The sequence below is a fragment of the Schistocerca americana genome, chromosome X (genome assembly GCF_021461395.2).
Source record: "Schistocerca americana isolate TAMUIC-IGC-003095 chromosome X, iqSchAmer2.1, whole genome shotgun sequence".
Lineage (NCBI taxonomy): Eukaryota > Metazoa > Arthropoda > Insecta > Orthoptera > Acrididae > Schistocerca > Schistocerca americana.
In genome coordinates, this window is record NC_060130.1 from 727322600 (window position 1) to 727341306 (window position 18707).

General features: G+C 40.5%; 1 protein-coding gene across 1 annotated transcript in view; it reads left to right on the forward strand.

Moving 5' to 3' along the window:
- Positions 1–18707, forward strand: part of LOC124555697 (ubiquitin carboxyl-terminal hydrolase MINDY-3 homolog) — a 90255-nt gene that overhangs the window by 62424 nt on the left and 9124 nt on the right. Inside the window, exons 8-9 of the mRNA XM_047129702.1 lie at positions 984–1143; positions 15093–15275. Coding sequence (XP_046985658.1) covers positions 984–1143; positions 15093–15239 — 307 coding nt within the window. The 3' untranslated portion in view covers positions 15240–15275. The remainder of the gene's footprint in view (positions 1–983; positions 1144–15092; positions 15276–18707) is intronic.

Genomic DNA, 18707 nt, shown 5'->3' on the forward strand with positions numbered 1-18707 from the left:
GTTAATAGGTATGGTGATATCAATTTTGAAATAATAAATAGTTCTCTTACTTTTCATCATCTGTCTCATTTTCATTTGACTGCTCCTTACACCATTCATGATAGCCCCCCCCCCCCCCCCCCCCCCCCCCCCCCAATTGGGTTTTCTGATATTAACTCAGCCAGTTTACCCTTCGCTTCCCTGTTGAGGTGAAGGCCATGCTTGGATCAGCCAATCATCTACTGACAGAATCAGATGGAACCACACTAATACGTGGTGTGGCATCTGACTTACGCTGCCACTCCAGCTCCAAATTAAATCTCCTGTTTCCTGTTAGAAGAGTTCAGAAGAGGTGGATGGTGTCTCAGACCAGGTACAAACTTAACGTTAGTATAGCTTGACGCTGACACAATGTAGTATTTCTTGAAGATTCAACACTGGAAACTTAAAATTTTAAGGTTCTGTTTCTTGATCACATGTTTTTGCCATGTTCCTTAAACATTTTTGCCCTACTATGAATTGTCTGTCTGTGTAGTCGGAAGACTTTTTAAAGGCAAAAAATAATGCCAGTGACTGTTGGTTGACCATTTATCAATAAGCTGTTTTGTGTATGGAAAAACCGTGACACAAAGGTCGATAACGCAAGTATTTATAACTAGAAATTGTAGTACTCTAATAAAGTGTTCACAGGGTGTGAATGACAAACCACAAAACACAAGACTCGAAGGCTGATAATAAAGTTTATTGGTAACACAAAATCATTTGGATGGCCAATAGCAAAGGACATATGCATCTGTGGGGCAGGAGGGAGTTGTTTCCGCACTCATCATCTCAATGTTCACATATATTCTTCTGAGATGTCTACACTATAGCTCACTTTCATGTGCTGGAATGCTTTCTTTTTCATCTCTTTCAGTATTTTTTTTTTTGTGTTTTCTGTTTCTTTTAGGCTTAAGAAGTATTTGGTATTACTGTGTTGTATAAAAAAATAATAATTGTTACAGTGTCAAAGTTATCATGAAAAAGTTGGATCCTGAGAACCTAGGAATTATTCTACTGAATGCATTCCTGGCAGAATTTTACCCTGATGAGAAGACCTCAGTACCAGATACATTCAATTTATATCACTATAATGGTCTACCAGGTTCTTGTCCTGATGGAAAAGTAAGTAGCTACCTTATTATAACAAATTTAATAAATATGTTTACAACTGACTTGGTTATTTTCCATGCAGCTTCTATAATTATGGTGCAATGGATTTAACATAGTTTGAGCCAGTGGATAAATGTGTCAAAATAAGTCTGTAGTAATGAAAAGATATAAATACACGTATAGAATTTTGGCTCATCTTGTGGGAACTTCAGGTTTTATACATACGTCTCTTTTTTTCTGTTCCTGTTCAGTGAATTTTCGTCATCATCTTTATTATTGATTAATTAATCTGTCATCCAAGGGGTTCACAACTCTCTTCTGAGACATGCATAGTGAACATTGGATCCTGAGCCACTTCTAGAGGTACCTGAAATTAGCAAATCAACTTTCAAAATTTAGTACTTTGAAATTCGTATTTGTCATTTATAGTTTTTGATGTGTTCATGCATCTAAATGACCCAGATATGTCCTAAACAATGTGTATAAAAAATTCATCCCTTAAAGTATTTTTTTCTTTCTCACCTTTCAGATTTTTAAAAAGTGGTAGGGATGGATGCAAGGAGTGAGGGGGGTAGTGGAAAAGATGTTAGTCTTTGGACAAATGACTTGCGGCCATACAAGAAGACAAAATGAGTACAGAGTGTAGAGTGAAAATAGATCTAGGAAGAGGGAGAAAAGGGGGGGAAAAGGCAATGGGGAAGAGAGAGAGAGAGAGAGAGAGAGAGAGAGAGAGAGAGAGAGAGAGAGAGAGATATATGAAGATGGGGTGGGGGGAGAATGAATTCCCATGGGAGGGAGGGAGGGAGGAAGGGAGGAGGAGTGGTGGGAAAAGGCTGCACACAATCTGAACAAGGAAGGAGTAGTGTGGACAGACGAGAGAAGGGAAATTGGCAGGGTGAGGCAGTGGAAACAGGTTAGCAGAGGTTTAGGCCAGGAGGATTGCAAGAGCGTAAGATATGCCAGAGAGTAAGATATGCCAGAGAGAATTCCCATATGTGTAGTTCAAAAAACTAGTGGTGGAAGGTAATATCCAAATAGCTTCACATAGTGAAGCATCTGTTGAAGTAATGTGTGTTGTTGTGTGCAGCATGTTTGGCAACTGGGTGATGTAATTTTCAGTTTGCCACAGTTTGGTGGTGGCCATTCATTCGAGGAGACAATTGCTATTTGTAATGTCTATGTAAAATGCTGCACAGTAATTGCAGCAAAGCTGATAATTATATAACATGGCTGCTTTCACACGTGGCCTTGCATTTTATTGGTTAGGAAATGCTTGTGACTGGACTGCGGTAGATGATGGTGAGTGGGTTTATGAGAAAAGTTTTGTACCTGAGCATACCACACGACTTGTGGGATGCGGGATTCCAATACGGATGGACAAGGATGTTCTATAGGTTGGGTGGGTGGTAGAACACTGTTTCGGGGATGTGGGTAGGATATCACTCGTGTCAGGGCATGACGAGTGGGAGGGATGCCTCCCAGCGTATGGTGAGCCCCATTGGACAGTTGACAGCACCCACCCACCTACCCACTGACTGATTATTTCTCTTCCTTTATTTTATTGTAGTCAGTCATATTGGTGTTCATTACATTTTTAGACATTCTGTTTTTACATTACGGATCATCTCTCCACCTGGTTAACAGGAATTATTTATTCTGTTACTTGGACAACCCTTCATCAGGTTGGCAGGGGTCAGGTGTGGGGAGGTGCCCCTCACTGCAGGTGAGCCCTGAGAGACACTTGTCTGCTCTGTGGCCCACAGACTGACCTTGTACTTTTATATTTTGTGTAATTATTTTTCACATCTGGCATCAATATTGCTTTCACTGCCTCTATTTTACCACTTATACATGCTATGTTGTTGTTGCTGGGACATTAAACTGCAACCTTCCTACCTTCTTCAGTTTTCCTGCTTAGTAAGGATGCCTTTGTGCTTGTGCTAGATAGCCATCCAGAAACGTTTTCAGAAATAGCTTGCTATCATCTTGAAGGAATTTTCTGTGTGTTCCAGTAATATCACATTCTATTTGAGGGGCTCGGGCATAAAATATGGTAACTGACATTTTAGTGGTTTGGAGATATTGGAATATGAAGTTTCGTAGAAATATAACAACTCATTTTACTATGTTATGTCTTTACTTCAAGTTTTAATGCAGTAGTTGAACATTAAGGAATGCACTGGTAAGGTTACGAAATGGAATTTTTTTTTTAATTTTTTATTTTTTTTAAAAATTGGAAAAAGAGGCAATACATAACACATTGACACAAATTATAAGGTAGATGCCATGTTACTTGTGAATGTAAAATGTAGAGACCATGTTATTCAATGCATTAAAAATGTTCATTTCCCACAGGAAAATTTGACATTATGAAGTTGGTTGGTAATAATTTAAGCCAACATATTAATGACACAATGTAATGTAATTAAATTTAACAGTTTTAATAACTGAAAACACTAATAGTGGTATACAAATTTCACTCTCACTGCTTTCATCATTTGCCTTGGTTTGCTCGGCTGCTTTTAATGTCCTGCTTTCGCTTTGCGCTGATGTAATTAAAGTTCAGCAAATAAGGATTTTGATAAGCTTTGGTCTTTCTCCTTTTTTTTGCATTTTCTATTTTAATATGTAGGCAGTCACATGTGCTGCAAGTGTCTGATTTAGGGTTTTTAAAGGATATGTTGTGCTCTCCTACAAAAATCCGTCGAAATTTCACTGGATAAGAGCAATTTCTGTAGTTGTTCACATTCTTCTTTGTATTGGTCTTAACAGCTTTCTATTGTGTACTCCACACTCATGAATTTCCTATTTGGACTATGAACTCTCTTGTAATGACTGGTATATGTCGGCAGTATATTTATGAAAGTATTGACAAATTCAATAACTGCACTTGAATACTTTTTAGGATGATGCTGGTGTTTTCCCCTTCCATCTCCTGATGGGGGTTTTACAGCCTTCCTTTATTTTGAATGGTAAGTATTCTAAGTGACCCCTACTTCCTTGTAGTCTATGAATATTCATGTGAGCAGCCTTACACACTTCAATGTGCTTTCTGTTTGATGTCACAAAATACCTTATAGTTGTACTCCGTCTTGATGGACTATCAGTTTTCTTTGTTTTGGTTGCTTGTATGCAACTTTGAAGGTAGGCATTCTGCATTTCCCATATTCCAAAACTTCTGAAAGATATCCGTTCTCCCTCCCTTGTTGAATAATTGGAAACACCTTTTTCTGCTGTTACAGGTAGGTCCAGGTTCGCGGCCATGACTCTCATTCCCTTTCCCTTGTTTCTGAATATAAGCTAAAGCTTCTTGGCATTTCTGTTATTGATTCATACATCTCTCTCCCTTTTTCTGCCGTGACTCTGTTTGCCTTTCTTAGGATCTGCATTATTCTAAAAGAAAAGTAGAAAGAAATTGGTAGGCCTAATATAATTTAAATACGAAAAGATTTGCTTCGAAAAACACACACCGAAGTTAGTTTACAATTTTAATTCTACTACAGTTCTTATTAACAAACCTTAATCAAAAATACGTTGAAAATTATTTTGTAGACACATTACATTACCTAACCAAGCAAGCTACACACTTTAAAACATAATATGCACACAAACATTCGTACAGGAGAGTATTACTGTACATATCCACAAGTTGTAGTTCGCTGTATAATCCGTAGCATATATAACATGGTAACTACAGAAAATAGCATCTGCATTTCTCCTTAGCACGTATAACATGTTAAGTACAGTAGATACCATTGTTTACATGCATAGGCAAATATTAGGTTAGTGACACTACTTACCTTATTTTCTTCTTTATTACTGCTGACATTACTGTCATAGTCTGTCTCATGGTAATTCAGATCTTTATTACTGTCATCACACTCAAAATAACTGTTTAATAGCTCTTCTTACATTGCAAAATCATCCACATTTATCAAGCCTCCAAACTCGCAACTTTCTCTCGGTAGCCATTTTCTCACATATAACATGTTATATGTGCAGATGTCACTACTTACGAGGAAAAAACAAGCTGTTTTCTGCTGCCATCCGTGGGGATTTTTGAAAACTAACTCATGTATTTATCTCAGCATGAAAGATACTACATCGTAAGTGGCATAAGTCATTTTTGGCCGAAATGTTAGTTACCGTGTTTTACACCCGAACTGCTCATTTGTTTGCTAGAGGTGTGATTTTCATTGTAGTTTATTGCATTTAGGAAGTTTTGTTTGATAACTAGACTGATGCCAGCTCTGACGCAGTGCCAGATCACTTTCCAAGGTTTTTATTGTGGACATGAATAACTTAGAAGGCATCTTTTTTAGTTCAGAAGTAATTTCATTGTGACTGATTTGGAAGTAAATGCAAAGCTGCTCAGTCACCATGCTGTGATGCACCTGTAGCTATCACAGATCATTTGCGTAGTGGTGAAATGTACTCTACGGAGGTTTCAAGTAGTATCTTCATGAATTTTTTAAAGACTGTTCATTTTTAAAAAATGAACAAATGATGCAGCTGTCCGACTCAGTGATAGGAAAGCTCAGACATTGTGTGTCTGTGCTGCCTGATGGCCACCCAAGCTGATGGTAGTAGTAAATTGTTATTTGGATGTTGTGGAACTCCCAAAAGCCACTAGGGAAGTAAGTGTCCACCCAGACATAGCTCCTCTTGCGTGGGTAAAGGTGCATTTACATCTTTACACCTTCGCACTTTGCCGCTAGTCACTGTGCAGCTGTAGCTTTCCCCACACGGAAGTAGAGGTGCCTATTTTGCACACATGTGTGAGTGGGATCACTGGCACACACATGTTGAGGAATAGGCATGCAACCTACACGCATGCCTCTACTTCAATAGTTCATCGTAGAGTGTCCTTCTGATTACGGGCCTCAGTGGGATTGTGGGCTGCACAAGTTATTGGCAACACCACTCTTAATATTGACAATGTTTGCATTTGATATCATCTGAAAAGGTTTTTCAGAGACCACTAAGAATCTCAAAATTTTGTTAACTTGGTTAAATTATTTAATGAAGCAACAGGTTGCAAGTTACAGTTCTCATCTCCAGACTAAAATGGCAGTGCAAAAAGCATTTAATGAAAATGCAGATAGATACTAAAGTTGTTCTTTACAGTCTTGGGATGTGCTGTGGAGAAAGGAGGATAACGTAATAAAAGGGAGTTTTTACTTTGTTTGTTTGGTCTGTTGTTCACACAGCATTTTTAAAATTTTTATGTTCTTTACTCCACCATATGTACGAGATCACACATATGTAGGTGCTGCGAGTGTCAAAGCACGTGATGGACCCACAGATTTCAGATACTGTGTGTGGTATTAAGCATTATTTAAAATGCTGGTTTTGGACTGGGCGGAGAGTTTCACTCTTGTTCAGACGATGGGGTGTAAGTCCAAAAATAGATTAAAAAACATAAAATCACTCTTACATAGAATTAAAAAAAATTGTTAGTGAAAGTGCATATATCTGTTAAAAATATTCCATTCCATACAGTTTCAAGATGGCAGCCCGGTGACATAGTTCTCTTGCTACACCTGCTTACAACCAATCCTTCAGCCATCTTCAAGCAAGCGTTATGCAATGGAGATTACTATTAAATGTCACTAACATTATACCAGCAATTGGTGTGAAGATGCATGCTCGTGGGTTACCATGAGTCCTCCCTGTAAAGTTTAGTTCCCTCTTCAAATATTGAGCAATCAGTGGTATGCAGGCACATGCCTAATGCTGATACTGCATGCACACCTTCTATTGGAATTTGGGGCTGCAGTGTTACAATCCAGATTGCAAAATTAATAAAATTGTTTAGGTGTTTCACTGCGCATAAAGTGTTTACATTCTGAAGGTATTAAAGAAATCACTGGGTCCTATGCGTTATCCAGTTGAAAGCTGCCATAATGATAAAGATCTTCCACCAAACGTATTTCCTCATATTTCTTAATAATTAAACACCAGAAGGATTTCATTGCTGCCAAGATGGTTGTGGCAGAATAATCCATAGAAAGTCTTGTGGTTATATAGTGCTCTGCTATGACTGACCTATTGGTGGCTGGAAAATCACTTTTACTTAACAATTCTTAGAATTCTGCCTTATTTCAACAAAACACTGCCAACGTATGGGAGGAATGCCCTGTCCTGGCTTTAATAGCTCCTTTTCTTGATCTTGGGAGTGATCACACTTCTTCCTCCTTAAAACTAGGCTAATCTGATGTGGAGAATATCCATCATCCTTGATCATAGATTGTAGATGTTCAGGTTGCTTTGTTTGAAAGACACCAGTAGTTTGTGAAGGTTAGTGAGAGCTAAATGCCTGCAAGTACAGTCATTTATGTGTGGGTTTATTGTAAACAGAATGCCGTAAATACCCATCCACTTCCCGACTGACAAAGACATCCAGAAATGGCAGTTGCTGTTCTCCAGTTTGATTGTAAATTGGATATCGTCACAGATTTATTCCAGAAGCTCCAAAAATCATGACCACTCTGTCACTGTGGGGTCACACTACATTGGTGCACTGCAAAGGAGCAGGTACTCATTTCACCTAGGAAACTACTTTAATCGGTATGCTTATGGTGGTTTGTGATTGACATACATAAATCATTTGACTAAAAGAATATGAGAGACTTGTACTCTGTCTTCTTCCCATTTTATAATACGAGCTATAAGGGGTGTGTGTGTGTGTGTGTGTGTGTGTGTGTGTGTGTGTGTGTGTGTGTGTGTGTCAATCTATATCCTTTTGCATCTCCTGAGAGGGTGCCACATTTTGGTTCCTCTTTGTCATTGTTGACTCTGTTATTCGACTACCTGACAAATCCTGGCAGCCATTGCGTGTATGGCATTATTAATTGCTCAGAGTTATTCAATGTGATTAAAGACCTGTTTTTGGTGAACTCATTGAGAACATTTTCTTTGTAGTGGTTTTATTTAAGCATATGAAGTGTGTTATTCTTCAGTATTTAAAATTCATTGGGAGTGATTATGATTACTGATAGTGAAGATCTTTGAGAGTACTTTTCATGTTCAAAAAGGATAATTCATGAGAAGCATGAGGTTTAAGGGAACATTATTGTTACCCATGTGGACATAAATATGTCAGTGATGGAATATTCTAAACTCAGTTTGATTGTCCTAATGTGCTTGGGCACAGTTCTTGTTCATTAGATCCAAGTCTTTAACTCCATCATTCACAGATGAGGTCTTGAAAATTTTGTTCAATTCTGATGATTCTCCTTCCAGGGGGACACTACTTAATCAAAGGCACCTTTGGTGCCAGGCAGGAGGGTTTGCATGCCTCAGTGACGCTGAGGGCTATGCCAGTAGTAGCATAGCTGCTGGTAGGATCACACAAGCTGGACAGGCCCCAGTGGAGGGATCTGATGTTGAGTGAACTTTGGGAAGGGAGGGCTGCCTGTTTCTCAGGGAGCTTCACCAGCAGTGGTTAGATACATGTATAGTGAACCCGGATTTCCTGAGCTGGGGACTGGCCAGCATCACCAGACCTCTTCTGTCGTAAACACTGGGCATACTTCAGGGACCATCATAAGGCACAGAGGTGGAACATTGTGCATTTCAGAGAAAAGGGTCCTTGGCTCCACTGCCGTTACTGTGAGGAGGGTACACATCTGTGCAAACAGCCCTCAACCTCAAGATGTGGTGAAGGACTGTTGAGATAAAACAGTCTGTAGTGGGCAGCCTCTGGGGCACATTCTGCCTTCCCCTCCCCCTATTGCCAAGTTGTATAAGGCTTGCTCAGGCACACAGGGCTTCATCTTGGCCGAGACTTGTTTCCCTAGTGGCTCTTGTGATCCCTATGGTGTGACCTAATTCCACATCTACTCCTGATGGGATGGGTGTATACCGCCAGATAGTACGTACAACAAAGAGCTCGATTCGTGAGTCTGCCTGAGAAGTCTCAGAATTTTAGTAACAAGGCACTAGACTGCCACAACACTTAAATTGTTACCAAGAGAGCGGAAGGGACGTTTAAGAATGTCTCCCCTTTCTATATTCATAAGCCATTTGAGGGTATTGGTGGGTCCTTAAAAAGTATTAAATGATTTCATAATGGAATACTTACAGTTGAAACTGCCATGTCAAAGCAAGTACTGAAGCTTCTGGGATGCAAGGCCTTAGGTGATTAACATGTTGTGGGTGTATGTATAACACCCTTAACTTCTGTAAATGCATGCTTACCTGCTCCGATGTGATGGAAATGGTGTTACATGAAGAATGGAAAAATATGGGTGTAATGGAAGTGCAGAACTATATGATGAGTCAATGGCACATTGGAAACAAATGTAACATTTATTTTAACATTCGACACTCTGGAATTGTCTGAACATATTTTTGCAGGCTATACCTGTTTTCAGATTTGACTGTTTGTTCCCAATCTAATGTAATGCTTCAAATGTCAAAGATATGGTCATAACACTATGGCATGTAACTGGAGGGGGCTACGTGGGGAAATTGAGGAAGCTCAACTCGCGAATCTGGCAATTCTTGTACGCTTCATCTGAAATGTATGAACTGCTCTGGTCATCACCCATTATGGAGCAGAAAGTGTGCAGTTTATAGGGAGGAGAGAAAAATTCAGGCGTTGAAAGTTAAGCTGCATACCCTATGATGAAATTTAAAAAGCTTTTAAAGCTGTGCAACTCCCAGTGTTAGCTACTTCTTTTGCATTGGCCCTTAAGAAGCCAGTCACTAAGTGTGATGCTTCCACATAAACACAGACCACAGATTAAAATAAGAGTACATGCACCTCTCAGTGTACCTTGAGGGGGGGGGGGAGGAGGGAGGGAAGGAGCTACACTTGAACCTGGAATTATTCAGAAGCCATTGACGAAGTACTTCGAACCTCAGCTGTTTGCTGAGGTATACACCTACTCCTTTTCTGATGGTGATGTTTACTGTCAAGGATATTGATAACCCCTGACCTCTTCAGGTAAATCACTGCCGCTGAAGCAGGAGGACAAAGACAACTATCGCTAATAAATGGCTCTCATAGGAACTTTTGTGTTGCAGTGGAACTTTAAGTGATATTGGTAGCATTTGGAAGAATTAAATTTCTTGCCCAGGAGAGACTGTTCTGCATCTGCTGACAAGAAACTCATTTTAAAGTCACCAACATAACTGCATCATGGGGCTACCACCACTACTGGAAGGACAATGTTACTGGAGACAGGTCTAAGGGTAGAGTGGCTGTTCTCATCATTGATAGATGTGACTTTTGTTCTGTCTCTCTTACTATGACTGTAAAAGCAACTGCATTGGAAGTTCTCACGTCAGTTAAAATCTCAGTGTGTTGTTTATATCTTCCAGTTCGTGATCCGTTGAATACAGATGAACTGACGGAACTCTTCTGGGCACTCCCATGCCATTTTCCTCCTCGTGAGGGACTTCAGTGCACACAATGTGCTGTGGGGCTGCCTCTTTCTCCAGGTGCAGCAGGACACGGCTGCCAGGCACAGCCTCAGGAGGCTGGGGAAGGAGAGGGGTAGAGAAGGGGAAAAAGATCGGTGGGTGTGTAGCAGTGTGTTCACTATACACTGTCAAAAATGTAGAGTACCCCTGCATGTGTGGTCAGTCAGATAAGTATGTAAATTTAACTGTTTACCAGAATCTTTCACCAAATTCATATCAAGAAACCAAAAAAGGATATCTGCCACACTAACAATAAACTTCATATGCAGATTTTTCACACTTCAGAACAGATGTTGGAGCTTCAGAATCAATTTATTGTTCACAAAGAATTGGCTAACATGTCTTACAAGGCAAATGCCAGGAATACGGAAACTGCGTCAGCTGGTAATGGTAGAATAGCTATCACTATTGACATGCAGCAGTGTCTGCATACTGTTCTGTGGACTTTGACTGTCCACAATATCAAGAAAGAACAAACATAATGTTACATGTAGAGTGATTGGCAAATATGGGTGAGGAACTGACCATGTGCTATCATACCAGGTATGATTGCATGCCTTCGAACATTGAGCAATGCATGATGAATTCAGACGTGTTGATCAGAATAAGAACTGTCACATATTTGGAAAGCTGTTATCAGTTATTACAGATCAGCATTTGTAGGAAGTTAGTGACAACTTTTTAGCAGCTGGCTATACACACATGAAAACAGAGGTTGAAGGTTCATATTTTTATCCCCAGTAATTGTGTCCAACTTGTGGGACAAGAAAGGAAAAAGAAGCCTTTTAAAGATCTTGAAATGAAACAGCTTGATTTTTATGCTTTTTTGTGACTACTCAGATGCCCATTAAAAGTAAATACATATAATGACCATGAGAAAGATGCTTATAAAAATGATAGAGGCATTTAAAAAGAAATATTCGAAATTTCTGTAAGAACACTTCGCAGGCTAGTGGTGCAAGTCTTTGATTGTCCTAGAAACATTCCTACTGTTACCTGCTGTAGTTGCTTGGCTTGATCGTATTACTGTTCTCCTTGTGTATGACTAAAACTGGGATAGTGGAATAAGTTCTGGCTAGGACAGCGAATGTGATGTCAGTTTCTAGGTAAGGTAGTGATTTATTGGTGATGTGTTAGAATCCTTCTAAGTTTTAATATATGACAATGGAGAATTAGGTAACATAAGACATCAGAATTTGGTACAGTCCTGACTATAAGGAAAAAATGGGTTTACATATGTGATTCCCATTTACTCCCACCCCTCTGCAGGAATGTCATGAGCATATTTGAACACCTTTCTGATGATGCTCATGCCACCTGCTTTTGAAAATTCCTTTCTGTAATGTTTTAGAGGAGATGACTTACATCTACAAATTACATGTGTTTTTAATTTTTTTATAATTTTGAGGAGTGTTGTACAGAAACAAAGTACTGAAATACAGTGCTTGAAGAGAGATTATATTTTCAACTCCTTCCCCCCCCCCCCCCCCAACAAATTATATTCTGTAAAAAGTTCTGCGAAATAAAAAGGGTTTGCACTTCTGACACTCCAGTTCAATTCAGATTATCATCCTAATCCAGAACTGAATAAAATGTGATATATTTACCAGTAATTAAGGAAAAAGTTCAGAAATTTTTGTTTGCCCAACAGAGAGATTACGGTGGATGAACGTTTACTTTAGCCGGCCGAAGTGGCCGTGCGGTTAAAGGCGCTGCAGTCTGGCACCGCAAGACCGCTACGGTCGCAGGTTCGAATCCTGCCTCGGGCATGGATGTTTGTGATGTCCTTAGGTTAGTTAGGTTTAACTAGTTCTAAGTTCTAGGGGACTAATGACCTCAGCAGTTGAGTCCCATAGTGCTCAGAGCCATTTTTGAACGTTTACTTTACAAGTGGAGCCATAGTTGAGTACGGGTTATGCCACTGAAAAGGGCATGATTTGGTATAAAGCACTGTATGATCTGGGAATCAAGAGTGGTTATATCTGGTTGTTTATAGTTTAAATAGGAAAAGAAGCAAAGCTGGATTGGGAATTTAAGAGCCTACCAGTATCCTCTCAGGTGGTTGTGGCTTACCATTTCTCAATAAGGAGCATTGCTTGACAACAAAACATTTCTATATGTCTTTTCAGCTTTTAGGTCTTGCAATCAAAAAAATTATGTATACTTATGGTCCTGTGAAGTTGAGTACATACCACCTTGTCTCAAGAACAAAAGGTAAGATAAGGAGGAATATCTCAATACAGAAGGGTAAAATAAAATGAAAGGGTGGTGTACTTCAGCTGTACACAATAATAATAATAATAATAATAATAATAATAATAATAATAATAATAATAATAATAATAATACAAAGAAATGGAAAATTGCCATGAATCATACAGTACTTGTTGTTGTTTGCAATAATACAATGTGAGGAACGGTTCAGGCAGATAAGCAAATGTTAAAACTTCCAATACAAGAGTGAGGACCAAAATATTAGCTTCTTTTTTTTTAATCTATTCAGTCTGATTGTCTGGAATTTATTTGTACCAGCCAGTCAGGAAGAAGTATGACTAGTACGGAGTTCTTGATTAGCATTGAGGAATAATGTCTAATGAAATACAAATGCTTCACTTTCTGCAGATTCCTTGCACACTCTACAGCCCTTGCAGTTGTAAGCTTGGCAGTTTCTGGAAACCATTCCACTGAGTTTTTGAACAGTTCTCTCTCTAAAAGTGGTTGGTTAAGAACTTACACTTCCATTAGCACAAATATAATAGTAAACTCCTTCACTCAGAGCATACAAAAGTGTAAAATTAAATCTTTATATAAGTGCTTACTTTATCATTTTTGTGAATTATTGTCCTTAAAAGGCCTTATTTTTGTTGTGGCAATTATTTTCAGACTTAAAAATTGATTAACTTATCAAAGTTGAAAAGGTGAAAAAAGACTGCATTATAGGTTGAAGGCTGAAGCAGTTATGAGGGTTACTCAGCTGCCTGACCTATAGGGGGAGAGGAGTAAGGTTATCCCCATATCGGGCATGTAGAATAGAGTGGGGGTACGATTACATGCAGCACTGGAAACTGACACCATTTGTTGTATGTAAACTCATTATTGCAGTGCTGGTAGTGGGAGATACTACACTTTGGCAGCAATGGCAAAGGGTATGGAAACCTCAACTAAATATTACACCTTTGACAAGAAAATATCTGTGACAAAGTAATGATCTGTGATTTATCAGCCATCACTGTTTGTAATATACATTTTGTGGACACACTGCAGAACAGGTGTATTTTAAAATTGTGATTAAATGCCTGTAAAGTGTGTGTTTAGTCAACTGTGGCCATGACAAGATGAATATAAACAATGGCTAGTGTCACTGTGACTCATGGAGGAAAGTGGAAGATTTGCATAAAGGCCATTGATATAATGATGGGAGAAATGGCATTAAAAGCCCATATCCAATGTAAGTATTTTTTCATGTTATATGTAATTTGATTAGGATGACTTGACTTGATGTGCTTAAATTACGTGTGTGACACATTAAATTGTGAATGAGTTGTTAATACACTTCATCTATACCTACTCGACTAATAATTATTGTGTCGTATATGAGAAAGCGAGTGTTGAAATTTATCAGGAAGGTGAAGCATAAATGAGACAAAGTAACAAAGGCAAAGATAAATTACTGGGGTGCTGCACTTAACGGCATCCTACACTCACAAATTATATCAATGCTGGATTGTTTCTTGGCAGCTATCAAGAACCAGTGAGGCTGGAGCCGGGTCACCTGATGGCAGAGCTGTGCCAGCGGCGGATCAGACCCGAAACTGGACTATTACAGGACAATTTAAAAACATTACGTGTTCCACCTAACAGACTGTACATAAAACATGATAATAATCACCTTTACATGTTCCATGTTTACTTTATTCTTGACCTCACTAAAGCATTAAGTGCAACTATTGTCAGTAATGAAAAGGTGCTTAAAGTCCTTAATTTTTATTTTGTAAATGCTGTACAAACCCTGAAGTTTCTCCTAGGAAAAAATTCTAGCAGACAAATGGTATTTTAGGCATTGTGAATGGGATTTATGGAACTACCCCATAGAGCAGAAGAAATGAGCAACCTGTTGCAAAAATTTACTTGTATGTTGGTTTAACTTTTTTTTTCTACTGTACAATCGTGGAAATTGGATTTGTAAAATTGGGCCTGAAGAAGAGCATAAATTTGAAGTTATTTCCACGTGTTACTTTTACTAGCCAGCTAAAAATTTTAATTCAACTTCACACTTTTCCTTCTCATATAATTTTTAGATGCTGTTATTGCTTTAATTGATCATACTAGTAAATTTTTGTTTCTCTCATCTGTCTTGTTTCATGCTGAAAGCTAATATTACAGTGTCTAAAATGAAAATCCATACCTATTTTTCCAAGCATTGGTTGTTGTAATGTACACCTCTTCTCGTAGTTGTAACACTCTTATCCTTTGCACCTGGCCCGTGATGAACATTTTGTTTTCATATATGCATCTGTTACATGTTACAGGTTTGTTATCAAGAGGGTCATGCTGTTCTCCTTGAATGTGACATTAGATGCGTTCTGGAGAGCAATCCTATGCTAACATGTCTACAGACAAAATGGCAGAATATAGAAATACAGTGGCAGCAGGGTGTAACACCATCCCTGAACTAAGGATTGATCGTATTTAAATGTTGGCAGTTATGAGAGGTAACTCCTTGTTCAGATTTTTTAAACTTTTAATTGTTGCATAATGTATAGAAGTTGCTAAGAGGAGAGAAACAAGTGTACAGAAAAAGAATGGTAATTAGACTAAGAGCTCTCTAACCCACTTCATTCACAAGAGTACAGTTTGTAGGAAAGTTATGGCAAACAGAAAACACCTGCCTCGATTTCACTGTCAACGTTGTAAGCTTAAAGAAATCTGAAGTTATCAACCAGAATTGGCACATGTTTAGTGTAACCAATTCAAACGTAATCAAAGCATATCCAGAAAACAAACTAATAATCAGCAAACTGATAAGACATTGTACTAAAACCTGCATGTAGGTAGGTACACTGCCTGTTGTATCTGCACTGTCAAAATCAGGCACACATTGATGTAGCAGAAAATATAGCACAACTACTGCAGCATTTAAAATTACTATTGAATTTTATTAGATGTGGTGTCCAATGATGCAGCCCACATTGACTTACTGCCTGCAAAGTAATGCAGTTTTCTGCCATACTGCAGTCTTATTGTAACAGATCATATTTTACACTGCACAGCTGCGCTGCAGTGTGCTCTTGAGCTATTTTGAGGAAACTGTTTGTGAGTTCGTTTAATCAATTTCAAATCTTGTAGTCTTACATCACTACTTGACAATCGACTAACATTTTCGTTATTGGTCACCGTTATGTTGATTATAATTTAAGTTTGCATTGGAGAATATGGTTTCTGTATTTCCCATGTAATGCATATTAGGTCACATATTACTGGATGTCAGATATATTTGCTGCTCATCTGAAAGGGAAAAGTGATTTTAGGTGTTTCTTTAATTGATGCCATTTATGTAGTATCAGATCAGCTTGCAACTCGATGATTGAATAGAAATTTAATGTGACATACCTTAACTTCTCAAGGGGGCAGTGGAATGGAAAGGGGTGGTGAAAGCAGACACACCGTCATGGCGATTGTTATTTTAGTTTTGAACATGGGAGTAAATTTAATTTAATCAACATTTGTACAATATGTGCAAGTGAATCCAGTTTTGTGTATTAAAACATTATGGTTAGCAAGTAGTTTAAAAATGAGACTAAAACACCTTAAGACATAAAATCTGGAAATTTTTTAACACTATTACATAAGAATTTATACTTAAATTAGATGTGAAGTGAGAAGGTGTTCTGTCTTGTAATTAATACCCTCACATGAATAGGAGAAAAACTGACTTCCCAAAGTTCTGACATCGGGATTCCCCCAACAGACTTGGTGTGGATCACCCATTTAGCAACAATATTGAGATTGCTGTAGCAGAGTGTATGTTGCAATATTTAATTGAAACTATTGGAAAAAATTGTTTGCCATGAATAAATGTATCAAAATATAAAAAGTTAGGAATTATTTTAAAATTCCCCATTTTTTCCCATCTATGATTATGGCAATACTTCATACATATGAGTGTTTGTATGCAAGGTAAAATTTGACTGAATTTAAAATAGAAAGACTTTACATGACAATACAGAGTATAGGGGGATCATTGGCCACCATTACTAGGCAGCAAAGGGATATTAAGTAGGGAAAGATCAGAACCACTAGTCTAGCTTAACCTTGTGATGTATATTGCAGTCCGAATTTGGTGGTGTGCTACTACTCACTTCTGATTTCAGCCATATTTGTGTTCCTTATACTATGTAGCCATTATTAATTTTTTATATGGGATTAATTCTGAGACCTCACCATATATATTTCTGCCACTTGCAAATACCACATTGTTTTCTCTTACTACTCCTCCACATCTCAGATGAGATGTTGTGGCAAGCATATAAAGTATACATCACATTTGTCTTCTTTCCTACCATGCCTGGACAGTAGTTCAAACCGTGTCCAGCCATCGTAATTTAGGCTTTCCGTGACTTCGCTAATCACTTAAGGCAAATGCTGGGATGATTCCTTCGAAAGGGCATGGCCACTTTCCTTCTCCATTCTTCCGTAATCCAAACTTATGCTCCAACTCTAATGACCAGTTTGTTGACGGGATGTTAAACACTAATCCTCCCCCCCTCCTCCTCCTGCCTCTCCTCCTCCTGCCTCCCTCCTCCTCCTCCTGCCTCCTCCTCTCCTCCTGCCTCCTCCTCCTCCTCCTGCCTCCTCCTCTCCTCCTGCCTCCTCCTCTTCCTCCTGCCTCCTCCTCTTCCTCCTGCCTCCTCCTCTTCCTCCTGCCTCCTCCTCTTCCTCCTGCCTCCTCTCTTCCTCCTGCCTCCTCCTCTTCCTCCTCCTGCCTCCTCCTCTTCCTCCTCCTGCCTCCTCTCTCTTCCTCCTCCTGCCCTCCTCCTCCTCTTCCTCCTCCTGCCTCCTCCTCCTCTTCCTCCTCCTGCCTCCTCCTCCTCTTCCTCCTCCTGCCTCCTCCTCCTCTTCCTCCTCCTGCCATCCTCCCTCCTCTTTCCTCCTCCTGCCCTCCTCCTCCTCCTCTTCCTCCTCCTGCCTCCTCCTCCTCCTCTTCCTCCTCCTGCCTCCTCCTCCTCTTCCTCCTCCTGCCTCCTCCTCCTCTTCCTCCTCCTGCCTCCTCCTCCTCTCTCTCCTCCTCCTGCCTCCTCCTCCTCTTCCTCCTCCTGCCTCCTCCTCCTCTTCCTCCTCCTGCCTCCTCCTCCTCTTCCTCCTCCTGCCTCCTCCTCCTCCTCTTCCTCCTCCTGCCTCTCCTCCTCCTCTTCCTCCTCCTGCCTCCTCCTCCTCTCTTCCTCCTCCTGCCTGCCTCCTCCTCCTCTTCCTCCTCCTGCCAGCCTCCTCCTCCTCTTCCTCCTCCTGCCTGCCTCCTCCTCCTCTTCCTCCTCCTGCCTGCCTCCTCCTCTTCCTCCTCTGCCTGCCTCCTCCTCCTGCTGCCTCCTCCTGCCTGCCTCCTCTCCTCCTCCTCTGCCTGCCTCCTCCTCCACTTCCTCCTCCTGCCTGCCTCTTCCTCCTGCTTCCTCCTCCTGCCTGCCTCCTCCTATGCCTCCTCCTCCCTGCCTGCCTCCTCCGCCTGCCTGCCTCCTCCTCCTGCCTCCTCCTCCTGCCTCCTCCTCCTGCCTCCTCCTCCTGCCTGCCTCCTCCTCCTGCCTGCCTCCTCCTCCTGCCTCCTCCTGCCTGCCTCCTCCTCCTGCCTGCCTCCTCCTCCTGCCTGCCTCCTCCTCCTGCCTGCCTCCTCCTCCTGCCTGCCTCCTCCTCCTGCCTGCCTCCTCCTCCTGCTCTGCCTCCTCCTCCTGCCTGCCTCCTCCTCCTGCCTGCCTCCTCCTCTCTGCCTCCTCCTCCTGCCTGCCTCCTCCTCCTGCCTGCCTCCTCCTCCTGCCTGCCTCCTCCTGGCCTGCCTGCCTCCTCCTGCCTGCCTCCTCCTCCTGCCTGCCTCCTCCTCCTGCCTGCCTCCTCCTCCTGCCTGCCTCCTCCTCCTGCCTGCCTCCTCCTCCTGCCTG